This window comes from Triticum urartu, chromosome 7A, assembly GCF_056163025.1.
Source record: "Triticum urartu cultivar PI428250 chromosome 7A, HENAU_Tu73, whole genome shotgun sequence".
In the NCBI taxonomy this organism is placed as follows: domain Eukaryota; kingdom Viridiplantae; phylum Streptophyta; class Magnoliopsida; order Poales; family Poaceae; genus Triticum; species Triticum urartu.
This window is the reverse complement of record NC_141879.1, coordinates 307523927-307539614: the sequence shown is the minus strand read 5'-3', so window position 1 is coordinate 307539614 and position 15688 is coordinate 307523927. Positions and strand designations below refer to the sequence as shown.

Sequence of the window (15688 nt, the reverse complement as noted above, 5' to 3'; positions counted from 1 at the left end):
GCTCTCCGCCCGGGGCCGCCGCCCCGGATGCCGAGCCCTCCACGCTATGTGGAGCCGCCGGATCCCCCGCCGCCACCTTCATCGGTGTCGTGCGCACGCCGGCGCACAGCTCTGGCGGCGGCGGAGGGGAAGGGGAGGGGGAAGGAGGGGTGCGGCGGCGGCGGTTTAGGGTTTCCCCCGAGTCGCCTCGGTGAAGACGACGCGGGGCGGGGGAGGGGGCATGCTTGCATGTTGAGAGAAATATGTTAGTGGGGGCTAGCTATTTAGATATAGAAGATTTCGGAGTCGAACCCAAAGAAACAGTACACAACTAGGTTGACTAGCCTTTTTTTTTCAAGAGAGCCGCCCAATCTATGCCGCTAAGTTTTTGAGCTACTGCTACCCGAGTCATACAATATTTTAATATATTTTTTAATCAACCTGTGGTTGGATGGTTAGAAGAACAATAATATCCCAGCCCATCAGAGTTCAATTCCTAGACGTGACATTGTGGCAACTTCGTCAATCTTAAAGTATTGGGTCAGCTCAGTCTCTTGAAGATACTTATAAAAATAGTCCGTAAGTGCGTTTATAGGGCGGGTGTATGAGCGTACTGTATATTAATAAAAATACAAACTTTTTAATATATGCAGGGAAATTTTTGCAAAAAAATGCAGGAAAATAATTTGGAGGAGGAAACTTGGAACGAACTCGTCCATCGTCCCATGCCTCCATGGTTCGTAGGTTGCCTCACGCCACCGCACACAAACACAAACCGTGCATTGCATAGAGACCGCGCCGTCACGAATGCGAGACGGTCGCCTCCCCCGACAAGCCAACGCCAAACCAAAGCCCACGCGAACGCAACACCGCTCTCTCTCTCTCTCTCTCTCTCTCTCTCTCTCTCTCTCCTCTCGCGCGCGCGACGACAACGAGAAGCCGCGGCGCTGTCGGGTACCCCGCCGCTTCTGCTCGCCGGAGATGGAGGCCTCTGGGAGCTGGGACGCCATCGACTGGAACCAAATCGAGGTACGGTAGCCCCAGCCCCCGTCCCCACACCTTCCTCAGCCCCGCGGTCCCTCACCTGGTACCACCTCGGCCGCGCGCACGACGCCTCGGCGGGAGTTGGGGCTTCCGATTCGCACGCGGCCCGCGTCGGGGCCACCGCACGCTGCGAGCGCGCATCGCTCCATTCCTGGAACCGATAAGCACGCGCATGTGCCTGCACCCCTCCGGCGCGAGTGCGTAGGGTTAGGTTGCTGTTGTGGCTGTGGTCTGATGTTCTAATGCGGCTCTGTGCTCTTTTTTTTTCTCGCTTCAAGGATCCGAGGTCGCGGAGGTCTTCGCAGGGAATGGAGGAGTTCCTGCTCGAGGACGAGGAGGTTTATGCCCAGGTTCGACTCCATCCCCCAAGTTTAAATTCCTCACCAGTTCGATGGATTTCATTTTCTGTGAGGTTGGTAAATTCCACTTCGCGACCTATTGATATGTTTTGGTAACCATATGCAATCTTATGGTATACGGCGAGCCCGTGGCGTGGATTGTTATTAACTCTGATATGTATTGGTTGTGGCTGTTCTAGATTAGCCCAATTGCATTGCACATACCTCAAATTCTATATAACAAATGGGCTAGTATATCGGTTGCAATATTGCTATACTATATGATTTTTTTGCGGCGGGGTAGTAGATAATGTGTGTTTCCCTTTATTTTCTAGCCTCAACAGGTTCCACTTCTACACAGTTAACATATATATGTAATAATGTGCCTAAGCTGGATGTAAATTTTCACAGGAAAAACTAGTGTTTAACACAAAGGAAATTTATCACAATAAGCAGTATCGTACAACATTATTATGGATGCTTCCTTCAATAATAAAGTATTATGTACACAAACAGTTGATCTGCAATAAAAATCAAGTACAGTTGGGCATGTCATTGTCGTAAATGGAACTAAATTGCTATTTCCATTGTTTATATGTACAACCTAACCAAATAAGTTCGTGTGAGCAAATTCATAAAAAAACAACTTGATATTAATTTTGTTGAATATACCATTCATTAGGTGGAACCTGTTAGTTGACCGAACAATAAAATCTGAGTAAAGGCCAGCGTGGCAGGTCTACAGGCTGTGATACCTCCTGCAGGAGAGATGTGGAAGTCTCATGCCGCCGGCGAGCCGGCTATCAACTATTGGAATTCAGAAGGACAGAATGTGTGCAGTGGGGAGATGAGAGGACTTGACGAGTTGAGGAGTTATGGGGATGTACGGCGGCTCCATTAGGTGTTTTCACGTCGAACGAAGGGTTTTCCGTATCCAAAACGTATCGCAGCAGTATCCCACGCGTATCAAACATTAGTTTCTTTTAAAAAAAATCAATAAATCAAAGGATACATACAAGATATGTATCGGGCCGTATCGGGGCAGTATCCGAGTATCCGGGCAGTATCTGGCCAGATACGTGTGCTTTCTGAAGTATCCACGCAATGTAGGGCTGTGCTTCCAGCATTCATGTGCTAGATACTGGAGTTAGATCGCAATTAGTGCATTCCAAAAGATTTGGAGGTTGTGTAACAGCATATAGCAGATCCAATGTAGTAATGTACATAGTTGGCTATTTAGTGGCTGAACTGGAAATTCATATGGTCGGAGTGCATGCATGGCACGCGTTAATCAATTTGTCAGCTAATAGGATCAGTAAACAGGAAATAATTATGGAATGCCTCTAAAAATTGTGGAATAAATGTGACAGGCAGACAAATGAAGTGTACTGAAATTATAAACTGGTTTTTACTGCCATGCATATTCACTTGCAAGACAGAGAGAACTAGACAATAGCCCCACCGTGGTCAACTCAACAGAGAACAAAGATAACCCAAGGAGAATTTGTGTTGGGTGAGATGATTCAAGGTTCAGTGGACTAGTCTGTGGCTAGTTCCTCCCTTTCTGCTATATTTGCTCCCCATACCATGAAATTTCTGCTAACAAGGGGAATAAATGCCTAACTGCCTATCATTGTCAATTTTCCACATGACATATTCTTAAATTGAAGTACTTATTAATCTGTGTGGGGCCAAATCAATTTAGTACTCAAGGTTATTTAGTGACTTGTTTTTTCCCTAGTGTTCTTAATTTAATAATAAGGAAAACCACGAGTTGTAAATGATAATGCATTTCCAGTCGTAAACCAAAAAACTTCACTGAATGAATCTCATTCCCATGTTTGACTTCACATTTGTCCATCTCGAATTTGATCATCCTTACCTCTCCTTACTTAGGGCCATGGTGTTGTTCTACTAAACACAGATGAGGCTGGCATTGTTTCAGTGACAAATTTCCGTCTTCTCTTTGTGGTAAGCAATCATATTATTATTCTGTTGGAACCATGAAAACTAATATTACACGGCGTGATGCGTCTTGCACTTAAATACAAATTCCTTCTGCCATGTGATTCTTCTTTTAATATTGTTCACTTTCCACATTGTGCTCTCAATTTCATTCCATCGAATTGGAATCTAGAAAATTTATTGGTTTGTTTTTGGAATAAGAACTTTGTATATTCTGTCTTACATTTCTTTATTTTTTCAGAGCCAGGCAACAAAAAGCATAATAGAGTTAGGTACCATACCCCTTAGTACAATTGAGAAGTTAAATGATGTAAGTCTCCAGGTTACTATCAGTGGACACTTTATTGGTTTAAGTTTGGTTTATCTTCTTTGGTGCATGACCACTGTTTGTTTGCTCTAATGCTTGCAAGCAATTCTTATGGATTATTGATCAGACTGGTTTTTCTGCAGGATGTAAAGCTTCAATCCCTACCACGCCAGTATGATAAGAAGCAGCCTCGTGAACTTCTTCAAGTCATTGGTGAGTTTCTACTTCGTAGGGTTGCCCTGAGCACCGACAGCTACTTAATCATGAAATTTGAGTAAGTCTGGATGGAAGAATGATACTATTGATGTGAGGAATCTCTTTTACATATCATCCTGTAACTGCATCCACCATTTCTTCTATTCTTTTACCCCGACGACTCAGATTTGTGATTTTTACTGTGATAGTTGAAATGTCTTTGTTCTGTTGCTGCTTCATTCATTTTTTTTATGGATGTGCAGTCTATTTCTAGTGATTTTTGACCATGTGAAAAGTTCAGAAAATATATTTTAATTACCTCACCTTTTACTTGGTTACTTTTCTGTTCAGGTAAAGACATGAGAGTTATTGTGTTCGCTTTTCGTCCTAGAACCAAGCAGGTAGATATTCTTTTCCATTCTAGCCAAAATCTATTGCATTTGTTTATCGATTACTTTTTTCAGCTTATTCTGGAAATATGCGCGACATTTTCTTTAGGTTGAGCAATATCCAGTTTTAACTTTACATGCACTTGTATTTTGTTGTACCAGATTACTAGATTAGCCATTTATCTTCAGAGATCTACTTCTGATACTTGCCTTTCCAGAAAAATGAAGTGTTTGACGCTTTGAGAAGATATACTAAACCTTCTCAGCTGTGGGAGCTATATGCATTTTCTTGTGACCCATCCACTGTTGATAAGAAATCCGATCCAAAGATGCGTCTCATGAAGGAATACCATCGTCTTCTTAGCGAAGGCAGTGAGTTTGAAGTTGAAAAATATTATTTCCGTAACAATTGGAGACTAACCACAGTTAATTCGAGCTATTCATTGTGTTCAACATACCCCTCTCAGTTGATTGTTCCTAAGAGCATAAGGTATTCTTTTGCCTTTGGCAACATCATGTGATAATTTCTGTTCTTTTAAATACATCCTCAACAAGTCACGCATGCAAATATTTTTCTTTTAGTGATGAAGATTTGTGGCAAGCTTCTACTTTCCGAGCCGGCAGACGCTTGCCTATTATTTCGTGGTGTAACCCTGGTATGTCTGCTCATTTTTCATTCCTTGCAAACATTTTTTTCCTTCCCCTGTAATTTTTGTACTCACTATATTTGGAAATTGTTTTATGCATGAAATAACCTCAGCGTTTCTTTTGTAAAATATTGTTGGTTCATAGATGGTCAGTTATCTCCTTTACTACCGGCTAAAAGCCTGGCACCACCACAACTCTTGTTAGTATTCTTGCAAGTATATCCAAACCAGTCAATTATACTTGTAATGCTACTAGGTTTGGGTATGAACCTTCTATTTGGTCTGGCAACCAGTTCTATTTCTGTTTGTTATAATGTCAAATAAAATCCCAAGAGTAGCTACTGTGAAATGGGAACTTCCTGGTTCTCTGATCTCCTTATTTCTTTCTAGTTTGATCATGTTATGTGAAATCATGTTTTATATGTATTCCTCTGTCCCAAAATTCTTGTCTTAAATTTGTCTAAATACGGATGTATCAAGTCACATTTTAGTATTAGATACATCCGTATCTAGACAAATCTAAGACAAGAATTTTGGGACGGAGGGAGTATTTTCTTAAGTAACTTTGAAATTCGAGTGGTTCATTCATGTTGCTGAACACCAAGTCTCTACACCTGTCGTGCTTGAAAAGAGGGCACATAAATTTTGTTTGAAGTCAAATGGTGCAAAGTTTGACCAAGTTTGTAGGAAAACTATCAACAATTACAATACCAAATCATATGCCTTCTTTTTGGAGTTGGAGGTATTTTATATCCATATTGATCGGGCAAACTACACATGTTTTGGTGATTAAAGGCATGGTTATAGCGGTGATAAAAAGAACCGTGAAGGAGGCATCAGCTAGCATTTTGGTTTTAGTTTTTTTGAATAATATGCAGTAAGAAGTGAACTTGTTTGTATTGCAGTTTCTGGAGCTGTCTTGGCAAGGTCGTCTCAGCCGCTGGTGGGATTAATGATGAACTTTAGAAAGTGAGCTTACATCCATCTAAATAAATAGCCTTGACATGTGTGCTGACCTCTGAGTGCTGCTGGTCTAATCATACTGTAATTTCTGCAGCAATGCTGACGAGAAGCTTGTTTCTGCTCTCTGCACCCAAAATGTTGATGCGAATTTGCCTCCAAGGTAATCAAAGCATGTTTTACATTTCTATGTTGGTTGGGCTCTCTGATATCATTTAAGTATCGTCTCTTATAATGTGTCCTTGACTCTATGAGCCCTCTTTCACGTATGATGTATGCAACTTAATTCTTACATGTGCTTTTCTTTCTCTATTTCTATCTCTACTAAAAATGAACGGAAGGTTCCCGTTTCACTCCTTCCTTTGTCCAACCCTCTTCCTACTCCCCGTTTTGATTTCCCCCCATCCCACCTCTGTTTTTTTGTCCCATTGGATTTCCTGAAAACTGTCTCAACTTCCCCACATCTTGGTGACTTACCAAACAAAAATCTTGTTTTCATTGTTGGTAAGCCAATAAGGCCTCATTTGGTAGAGGTGGTTTTCCAGCCCCAAAGGGGTTGGGATTGGAGGGGATTTGGTGGCTCCTCTTCTTCACCCAATCCTCTCAAATGCTCACCAATCCAACCTTCACATCCCTTAATCCCCTTTCTACTATTTGGTACACACAATTTTGAACAAGCTGGTGCAGAATGGCAACACTACAATTAAAAGTGCAATCTTTACAACTCAACTCATAAAATAACTTTACATGCAACGAACGTACAACCAGATTATGCAAAGCAACAAATAAGCTCTTATAATCAGTTATAAGTATCATGATTCCAGAAATAAGGAAAATGATTATTGTATAAACATGGCACATGCCACGGTCCAGATGAAAAATACAAGATGTTTGATCAGCGAATATCAGCGGTTCATCATCACAACACAAACACATGTTCGATTGGTGGATGCTCTTAATCAATTGCGAGCATGCTGACCGCGTAGATGATGTCAAGCTGTAGTTGATGATTGTGAGCAGCAAGCAGATGAAGAACTGCATCTATTCAAGACAGAAGGGACATAATTAGTGGTTACACTTGAACTACTACCATTTGATTGAACACATCCAGAGGACTACATTATAAACATCTGGTCTACAGTTTAAAAACTGGAATGTGTTCAATATCAGACCAGGGAAATAAAAATGTGCAAGTACATTATAAACATCCAGAGGACTACACTTAAACACTTCTTAGTGTAGAAGATAACAAGCATTAGATAGGCTAAGCCAGTTTTCCATATGGCTTAAATCATCCAATATTGCGTTGACAACAAGATATTACTCCATCAAGACAAATTTTAATGCACCAATTTAACATTAATGGATGCGCAGTTGCGGGCTAAGCTACTAGAATATCTATGCCTCCGTTGCAACGCATGGGCAGTTATGTAGTTGAAAGACAGATGTATGCAGGCAAACGGTGTTGCGCTGTTGCTAATGCTGTCGACTGTCTTATTGTCTATCCTCACATACAGAGCTGAGAACCCATAGCTGATGTCATGTCATATTAAATTTTACCTACTTTTGTGTTTAACATGAGCAAATTCTAGTTAGTACCTTGTGTGTTGTGCGTGCCTTTGTGTCTGTGTTGGGCTTGTTGTGCTGTGCCCACAGCTGAACCCGTGTAGCGTTTGTGTGCCTGTGTGTTGGACCTGGCCTGCGGTGGCGTTGTGTGTGTGTTGTTCGGTTGGTACCTTGTTGACTTTGTGCTCGGTGGTTGCTTTATTTATAAAGCGGGGCGAAAGCCTTTTTCGGTAATTCTAGTTAGTATAAGCCACTGCCTTTTATGCCCTCCATTCCATATTTTTTAGCACATATTGACTCTCTGATACGGTGATACCTAACCTCTATGAACAGTTTCAATGCTTTTAATGTTGCAAATTTCCCGCTTCCAATGTAAACAGGAAATTATACATAGTTGATGCCCGGCCAAGAGCAAATGCTTTAGCAAATGGGGCAAAGGGTGGTGGCTCAGAGTCATCTTCCAATTATCCAAAATCTGAGGTAAGAGTATATGCACAGATCGGCTTGTATGGGTATTCTATAGAACTGCTTTATACTTTGTTTTATTTCTTTAATTCATTGGATTTGGAACCAGGTTCTTTTCTTAGGAATACAAAACATCCACACAATGAGAGATAGTCTTTCTCGCCTTAGGGATTATGTGGATGCCCATGGGTCAATATCATCAAACGGTTCCTCTTCAGCTGTATCCCTCGTCGGAGACCGGGCAAGCATTTGATTTTTTCACACTGTAATGTATGCATGTTCGTTGAGAAGCAAACACAAGAATAATATAATATTTTCTCTTTCAGAGAAATCGTGGATCAACCTGGGGTGGAGGCAGTCTTAATAGCATGACACAGTTTTCTTCGATGTTAGGGGAATGGCTAAATCATATCCAGAACATCCTAGTTGGTGCTTCATGGATTGCTGCACAAATTGCCCAGGAATCAGCTTCAGTTCTTGTCCATTGCAGGTTTTTTTGTACTTACCTCAGTATCGATAAGATGTGCTAATTGAACTAATTTGCTGGTTGTTGTAAATGGAGAACATTGATGGTTCTGTTTTCTGTGATCATGCTTATTGATTTTGCATTTAGTTCGGACATGTCATGCATGCAAGTGTCTGCAGGGAAGATTTGCTATTCTCTGCTCATCATATTTGTGCTTATCAATTCAGATAACAAAAGACCTGTTGCGAATGATTATGAAATATTTGTGTGATCAGTAGGAAAAGAAAACCATTTGAACCCTCAACTATGGCAAGAGTCTGCTTATGTGATGTGCATAAATTCATTTATACATTGCACGGAAGGATGGACACTGTTTGCTGTTAAGGTTTTACTGTTTTAGTAGCTGAACCCGTTTGTTAAAATAATAATAATAATGATATGTATCCCAAGTTTCTACCACTTGTTGTCGAACTTGCATAATCAGAACCTAAAAATTTGCTCTTTTTACTCTTGTGACCCTAGGATGTGAAATAATGGTGAAACCACCTTGAGAGGTTATTGAACTACCATTTGGAGGTAGTGAAGCCAGCCTATTTTCACCCTTTTGCTGCTGGAGCTCCTTTAATCATTTGTTGTAGCTGGGATTACATGCCAATGCCACTGGAGTGGTTGAACTATACCATGTAGGTTACCTTATATAATGATGTGGTGTTAAAGCAGGCCTTAAGAACCAAATGCCGGTTGGTTGGTCTTTGTTCATTTTGAGTTTGGAACATGGCTTGTGACCCAAGATTTAATCATGGACAGGGATGTGTGGAAGTTAGCTATCCATGTGCCAGAACGGTTTCAATATCTTATGGGTTTCAACTCTAGCCTATCCCAACTTGTTTGGGACTGAAAGGCTTTGTTGTTGTTGTTGTTGTTGTTTACTAGTCCTACTAGGAATCAGAGGGACTCCAAATCCTGGCCGTCTTGCTCACCTCTCATGCAGTTAATAATGATCCTTTGGATGTAATCTTAGGCTGCATGATTGCTACAGCTTTGTTGCTCCTATCAAATTTTAATTTCTGATTTTTGTTTCTCTTTTGCAGTGATGGTTGGGACCGCACAACCCAGTTGATTGCACTTGCTTGTTTGTTGCTTGACCCCTATTATAGAACGTTCGATGGGTTCCAGGTACAGACTCGCAGAGACCACAAAGTTTGCAATGTGCTCCTGTGGCAAGATAATTTTGTTTCCACTTCTCTTCCATTCCTGTCATGAAACTCTTCAATGGAATATTTAGAATTATATTTGATGTTTGATTGTTTTTGTTAAAATGGAAATGTAATGTATTGACATGCCATTTCCTCGGACTAGTTGTTGCACATGCCTCTTCACATGATATATGGCCTTCTGAACTTTTAAGACTAAAACTGCAGTTCATATTCACATTAAGTTCCTGTGCCCTGCAATTAATCAACATTACATTGTCTAATGTATAATAGTTCCTGATTGCTGATTTGTTTCAATCGTGTCACTTCAATAGTATGAAAGACTTGGTTTTGGAACTTGGATATATAACACTCTTTTACCAAACTGTTTTTAGGCCCTTGTGGAAAAGGATTGGCTAGCTTTTGGTCACCCGTTTGCAGAGCGATTGGGAATTCCAACAGTGTCCGAGAATGGGGGATCACAGTATGAGCTACTAAGGCAACCATCTGTTGGGAATTTAACCAGTTCGCCGAGCAGAGGTTCTTTAGGAACACCAGGGTCATCCTCTAATACATCAGTTCAATCCCAGACATCAAACAACAGTTCACCCATACTGTTACAGGTAGCCTACAAGTGCTACTTTTCTTTTCCTTTTGTCTGGTAGATTGTATCAATAAATAATAGGAGTTGCCTTGGTCTCAGCAACTACCAACTGGTGGCTTTGATGAGTAAATGATAGGCTGTTTCTTTTATATGTTAATATTCAAATTACTTGTTCTATTTAATAGATTATGGATTTTACCTATTTGGGGGGCTAAAGGCTTCTCACCGTTTAGTTAGGCTGTGCAGCAGACCCTTCACAAATCATGCCTCTCAGAAGCGTTAAATTTCTAATAGAATGACATCAGTTAACAGCATGGTGTGCTTTAATGATTATCAATTTGTTTGAGCATTTGAGAACAAAACTGCATGGCTCCTTTTTAATATAATAGAGGCGACCTATCATACAGTTTGGATGTGTCTGTTGTCTTGTTCACGCATTTGTGTTTGTTTTGGAGGTATTTGATATACATTTCGTTTAATTACTTGAGCTTGTTCTCTTCTAATACCGCATCTTTTGTTTCAGTGGCTTGATTGTATTGCTCAGTTGTTACGTCTATACCCAGCTGCATTTCAGTTTTCATCTGTAAGTCTTCTTTTCCTTCTGCAGCTGTATGGTCATGCTAACACTAGGTCTCTTCATGGATATGCATAACCTGGACTATTCTTGTTGCAGAAATTCCTAGTTGACTTTATGGATTGTGTGCTATCATGTCGCTTTGGGAACTTCCTATGCAATAGGTATTCAATCTAGAGACCGTCTTGGCAATTTTTTGTTTGTGTGTGGTGTGTGTGCGCGCATGCGAACGTGGCGGTGTGTGTTCAACAAAAGTGAAGCATATGAAAAACGCGAAATTTGAAATGCAGATGTTGTGTCGATATATTTATTATAGGACATCATGTAAGAATTGAACTTAAGTTCAGATCAATTTTCAGTTAAAGTTTGTATGCATGTATCGAATAAAAGGAACTCTGTAAGGAGACATGCCCTCATTCTTCTAAGGTTTTCCATATGCTTTTTGATGTTTAAGAAGTATCCCCTCACGGAAAAACAACTAGCATGATTATTTATGATTGCAGTTGAATTAAGTCACTATAGGGTGCACTGAGCAATTCTGAAGTTTATCTTAGGTATCTAGTAGTACACATCTGGTGCTCAAATCAATTCAAAGTGTCTGCAGGTTGCATGTGTATTATCTACTCCCTCTGTCCCATAATATAAGAACGTTTTTCAAGCTAACATAGCTTAAAAAACGTTCTTATATTATGGGACGGAGGGAGTAGTAATTAGTTGACCCAGTAATCATGCCACATCCTGTTTTAGAATCCATCATCCACAAATTTTAAGCTATATAATCCACAAATTGGAGATCCTATTGATTACGTGCCAAAAATGTGCTTGTCCAGACCATGATAGTCTCTGGTTAAAAAGATAATGTTTGATTCTTTCTGCACTGTTTGGTTTATCTTAATTGTAAAGTATTCTGCATGGCTAATTTTTATTCCAAATGCAAGCGAGCGGGAAAGAGAGCAATCTGGGATTACAAGCTCTTGCCATTGCATGTGGACGTACTTGGCTGATCTCCGGGCTTCTGGTGGTAGCTTCCATGAGCACATTAATCCATTTTATGACCGAGAGAGGTATTGGCTCCCCCTTGTACCCCCTGCTGCAGCACTTGCTCCAACTCTATGGCCTCAGTTTTATTTGAGATGGACATGTCCCCCTGAATCACAAGGTGGCGGTCTTGAATCCCATGGGCATTCCATGCGTAAAAAATACGAGGCCTCAGTCAAGGTACTTTTCATTAGCCTTTTATTATTTATTATGCAGGCTCATCTCTATTTTTTTAGTACTTGTAATACATAAGTTAGCAGACAAAAATTCATGGCTGAAGATACGTTTCATGTATTCCTTTGTTTTCTCATGCAATGGGCAGTCAAAGGAGATGGCTGAATCAAGATCAAGGGATATTAAAATGAAGATGGAGTCTATGCTGACAGACTTGCAGAGGGAGAGGCGTGCAAGTAGTTCAGCCTTAGCCATGGCTCAAAGGGCTCGAAGGGAGAACGTCGCCATTAAAAGGGCAATCCAAACTATAGGGTGCACTGTTAATTTCTCGACGAACGAAAATCGAGTGGACAAGTCCGAGGAGATGTCATATTCATTTCGAAGAGAAGCTGACACTGTATCCCAGCAAGATGATAATGCTGACCTGTCTGTATCCATCTCTGCGATTGAGGACAGTTTGGTATCAGAGACACCAAGCAACCAAGTTTGCGAATCGCTCTGCCCCTTCCGCAGCAGAGAGGGGTGCAGATGGCCACATGCTGCTTGTGCGCAGCTAGGAAGCCAGTTTGTTGGTTTAAAGGCAAATTTTGATGCTTTTGACCGGCTATCTGTAAAAGATTGCTATTTTCCTAAAGAATAGGCGAGACCATGAGCTCAAGGCCGTTCTAGGTGCACTTTGACAGCTGCCGGTAGATTTTTTTTCCCCGTGGTGGCGCCTCTCAGTTTGCATTGACAGCAGAAGATATGCGCTGGGAGCAAATGAAGATTTAATTATTTTGAGTTGAAGCTCACGTCTGACTCACAAGTTCCTCAGAAGATATGCGCTGGGCAGTTGTCATTCTAGATTAGGGGTTAGCGATTCGTTAAGACCCACTGGGGACTGAAAGGGCAGTCCTTTGTGTTGTATATAGTTTAAAGCAAAGTAATGCCAGATGTGAGAGGTGGTTTTTCCACCTTTTGTTTTCGTTAAAAAAAATCATCTGATTGCTTGGGAATAAGAGCTAATGTACATCCTGCTCTGGTGAATAAAATGCCATCTGTCAAAAACATGTACATGTGGGTTATCACATTCTTTTCATTGTCACTGTAGCTTTGTTTTGTGAAAATAAATTATGCTTTGTTTCCAGCGCCAAGGTTTAAGCAATGTCTTGAATTTGATCAGCTAGAACTAATATGTGCAACGAATTCTGCTCGCATCCACTTAAAATCAACAACAGTGCTATATCTTTTCTTCATTTTCCGTACTGAATCAAACCATAAAACAAGGCTTTATGAACGGCTGAAACACCAAATTGACACATATACATGCCTATATTATTAGAGCCTGTTGTTTGCATTTGCAGCAAAAACATTCTGAAGAACGATCACACACTTGCATTAACGGAAGAAAAATCTTCACCATTTTCCAATCTTAGTTCATAAACTGATTAATCAATTTGTGAGAAGGTAGAATCCAAAAATCCAAACAATCTCGGGATGAGCTAGCGAAGTAACAGTAACTGAACACAGGCCACGTTAAGTGTCGATGCCAATCGACTAAAAGAAAAGCGCTACTGTGAATTGTATTGAACCATCGTGTTGCTCCTTCTCACGCAGAAAAATGCCATGAAATTACTGTTGTATTGAACCATCGTGTTGCTCTTTCTCACGCAGAATAATGCCATGAAATTGCTACAAGGTATGCAAACATGCACAAACATCATGTTTCATGGTTGAATCAAGCGTTTATTATCGCTTAATATCTCAAACATGCACAAACTTGTTGACCAAGGTTGTTTATCGAACTCATGATTTTAGAACAAGTCATGGAGTGGGAGGGTAGAATGTTTAGGAAATTATTGCCTTGCTCATAGCCGAACATGGAAGCACTTGCAGCAAACAAAAGCATAAGAAAAATTAAAAACGGATGCTAGTGGTGAGCTGCAACAGCAGGAGCTCCTTCGGCTTCCTCCTTGGCCTTGCGAGCAGCAGCTCTTATCTGACGTTGCTCCTCCTTGTAGATCCTGTTCCTGCGCTGGAACTGCGGTAGAAGAAATAACAAACACTAAGTTCACGATTTCGCTATCAGCTTACCATGATTCATAAAATCACCCGGCACAAGGAAGTGGAAGTGCAGAATAACATGAGTTCAGACTGCCATCTTATCCAGCGCCCGAAAATACTTCAATAACAATGAATGGAAAGAAGCTGGTTCTAAAGTATCCTTTTTGCCAGGAAAACGGTTCTAAGGAATCAATGCATTGTCCCTCTGAAACAAAACATAAAATTCATAATATGATATGATCCCATCACGCATGGCAGGATGTAACAGATACTTAAGTATAATTTGTACCTTCTATTTTTTGGTTATAGTAGTCACATCCTAGAATCAGCAATTGTCCTATTTAGTTTATCCCATCACCGGAAGCAGGAAGCTACTAGGAGAATCAGCAATTGTCCTATTTAGTTTATCCCATCACCGGAAGCAGGAAGCTACCAGGAGAATCAGCAATTGTTCTGTTTAGTTTATCCCATCACCGGAAGCAGGAAGCTACCAGGAGAATCAGCAATTGTCCTATTTAGTTTATCCCATCACCGGAAGCAGGAAGCTACCAGGAGAATCAGCAATTGTTCTGTTTAGTTTATCCCATCACCAGAAGCAGGAAGCTACCAGGATCACCTGGAAAAACTAACCCCCCCCCCCCCCCCCCCAGATTGCATGATACAATCCGGAGAGCAAAATCTAGATAACAAATGTAAGTAGTTGGTTATCTGAGCCACAATTTCAGCGACCATCCTAAGAGATGATTGCACAAAAGACTCCGATACACGATCTTTACATTGACTGCAACACGCAATGAAATGGAGCATGTAAGAACTCCGACCTAATTTGTCAAGCCTACAATGGGTTAAAGGATCCCTGCGCAATCCTACTTTGCCCGAACACGGCTACATCGGATCGATTCAGAAGGTCGATGGTTCACAAGTAGGCTACATTGACGACGGAATATAACAAATTAGCACATGACAATATCGACATGAACCCTCCAAGTTCGAGAACACATCGGGAACAATCGATTTCTCTCTGTATATCGATACTGCCACGAAAGACCGGAAATGCCTGAAATTCCGGAGTGGCTCGCCTACGTACGAATTACACGAGGCCCCGGCCACAGATCTAGGTAGCCGCCGGCCAGCGATGCGGCGGCAGATCAGACGAGGAAGGATAGATCTCTATCCATCTAGGCGGGGGGAGGAAGGGGGGAAGAAGGATGGGTACCTCCTTGGAGTGGTGGAGGCACTCGAGGTAGTCCTCGCGGAGGAGGCCGCAATCGGAGGGCTGGCGGCAGCGGCTCATGCACGAGCTGAAGTCCAGCCAGAAGTCGTAGCACCGCCCCTTGTTCCCGTTGATGCCCCACCCGGACGCCATCGCCTCTTCTTCTTCTCCGTCGTCGACCTTGGCAGCCTCTTCTTCTTCTCTCTCTCCGGTGGTCAGTCACGATGTCCCTACACTGCTCTCTCTCTCTCTCTCTCCGCCTTCCTTTCCCTCACCAGACAATGTTGGCCCACGTACCATTCCCCTCGGAGTCACCATGTCTCTGCTGGGCCTTGCGTGCGGCTCTGGGCCTCCAATACCCGGGTATCCCCAATTCCTTCTTTCTCTACGGTCACCCAACATTCCCTCGTAACTCGCATAAAAAGCGAGCGATTACTGAGTAGTTGGCGGCGGAATAGGTACCCGTCGCCTCTGGCGACTAGGGTTTAACTACTCCGACGGCATCCTGCCGTCATCGAGTTTTACCTA

General features: G+C 41.7%; 2 protein-coding genes across 4 annotated transcripts; one reads left to right on the top strand and one right to left on the bottom strand.

Annotated features, from left to right (window-relative positions):
• Nucleotides 1–752: 752 nt before the first annotated feature.
• On the top strand, nucleotides 753–12988 carry LOC125520919 (phosphatidylinositol-3-phosphatase myotubularin-1-like). 3 transcript variants are annotated; one of them, XM_087536853.1, is made up of 20 exons: nucleotides 753–1008; nucleotides 1302–1373; nucleotides 3258–3332; nucleotides 3568–3636; nucleotides 3777–3846; nucleotides 4180–4229; nucleotides 4436–4707; nucleotides 4800–4873; nucleotides 5770–5833; nucleotides 5922–5987; nucleotides 7771–7870; nucleotides 7965–8096; nucleotides 8182–8345; nucleotides 9413–9497; nucleotides 9910–10137; nucleotides 10642–10701; nucleotides 10792–10856; nucleotides 11631–11756; nucleotides 11852–11910; nucleotides 12053–12334. In XM_087536853.1, the coding sequence occupies exons 1-19, from the start codon at nucleotides 787–789 to the stop codon at nucleotides 11862–11864; spliced, it is 2007 nt and encodes a 668-aa protein (XP_087392979.1). In that variant the 5' UTR covers nucleotides 753–786; the 3' UTR covers nucleotides 11865–11910; nucleotides 12053–12334. The 3 variants fall into 3 exon arrangements, with proteins under 3 accessions (XP_087392979.1, XP_087392978.1, XP_048541919.2); XM_048685962.2 differs by having other exon boundaries at nucleotides 946–1008; nucleotides 11631–11910; nucleotides 12053–12988; XM_087536852.1 differs by lacking the exon at nucleotides 3568–3636 and having other exon boundaries at nucleotides 755–1008; nucleotides 11631–11910; nucleotides 12053–12988.
• A 595-nt stretch (nucleotides 12989–13583) lies between these two features.
• LOC125520920 (NADH dehydrogenase [ubiquinone] iron-sulfur protein 5-B) lies at nucleotides 13584–15458 on the bottom strand. The gene is made up of 2 exons (XM_048685963.2): nucleotides 15164–15458; nucleotides 13584–13924 (listed from the first exon to the last, which is right to left on the bottom strand). Exons 1-2 carry the CDS (start codon nucleotides 15311–15313, stop codon nucleotides 13814–13816), a joined length of 261 nt encoding a protein of 86 aa, XP_048541920.1. The 5' UTR covers nucleotides 15314–15458; the 3' UTR covers nucleotides 13584–13813.
• Nucleotides 15459–15688: the final 230 nt, after the last annotated feature.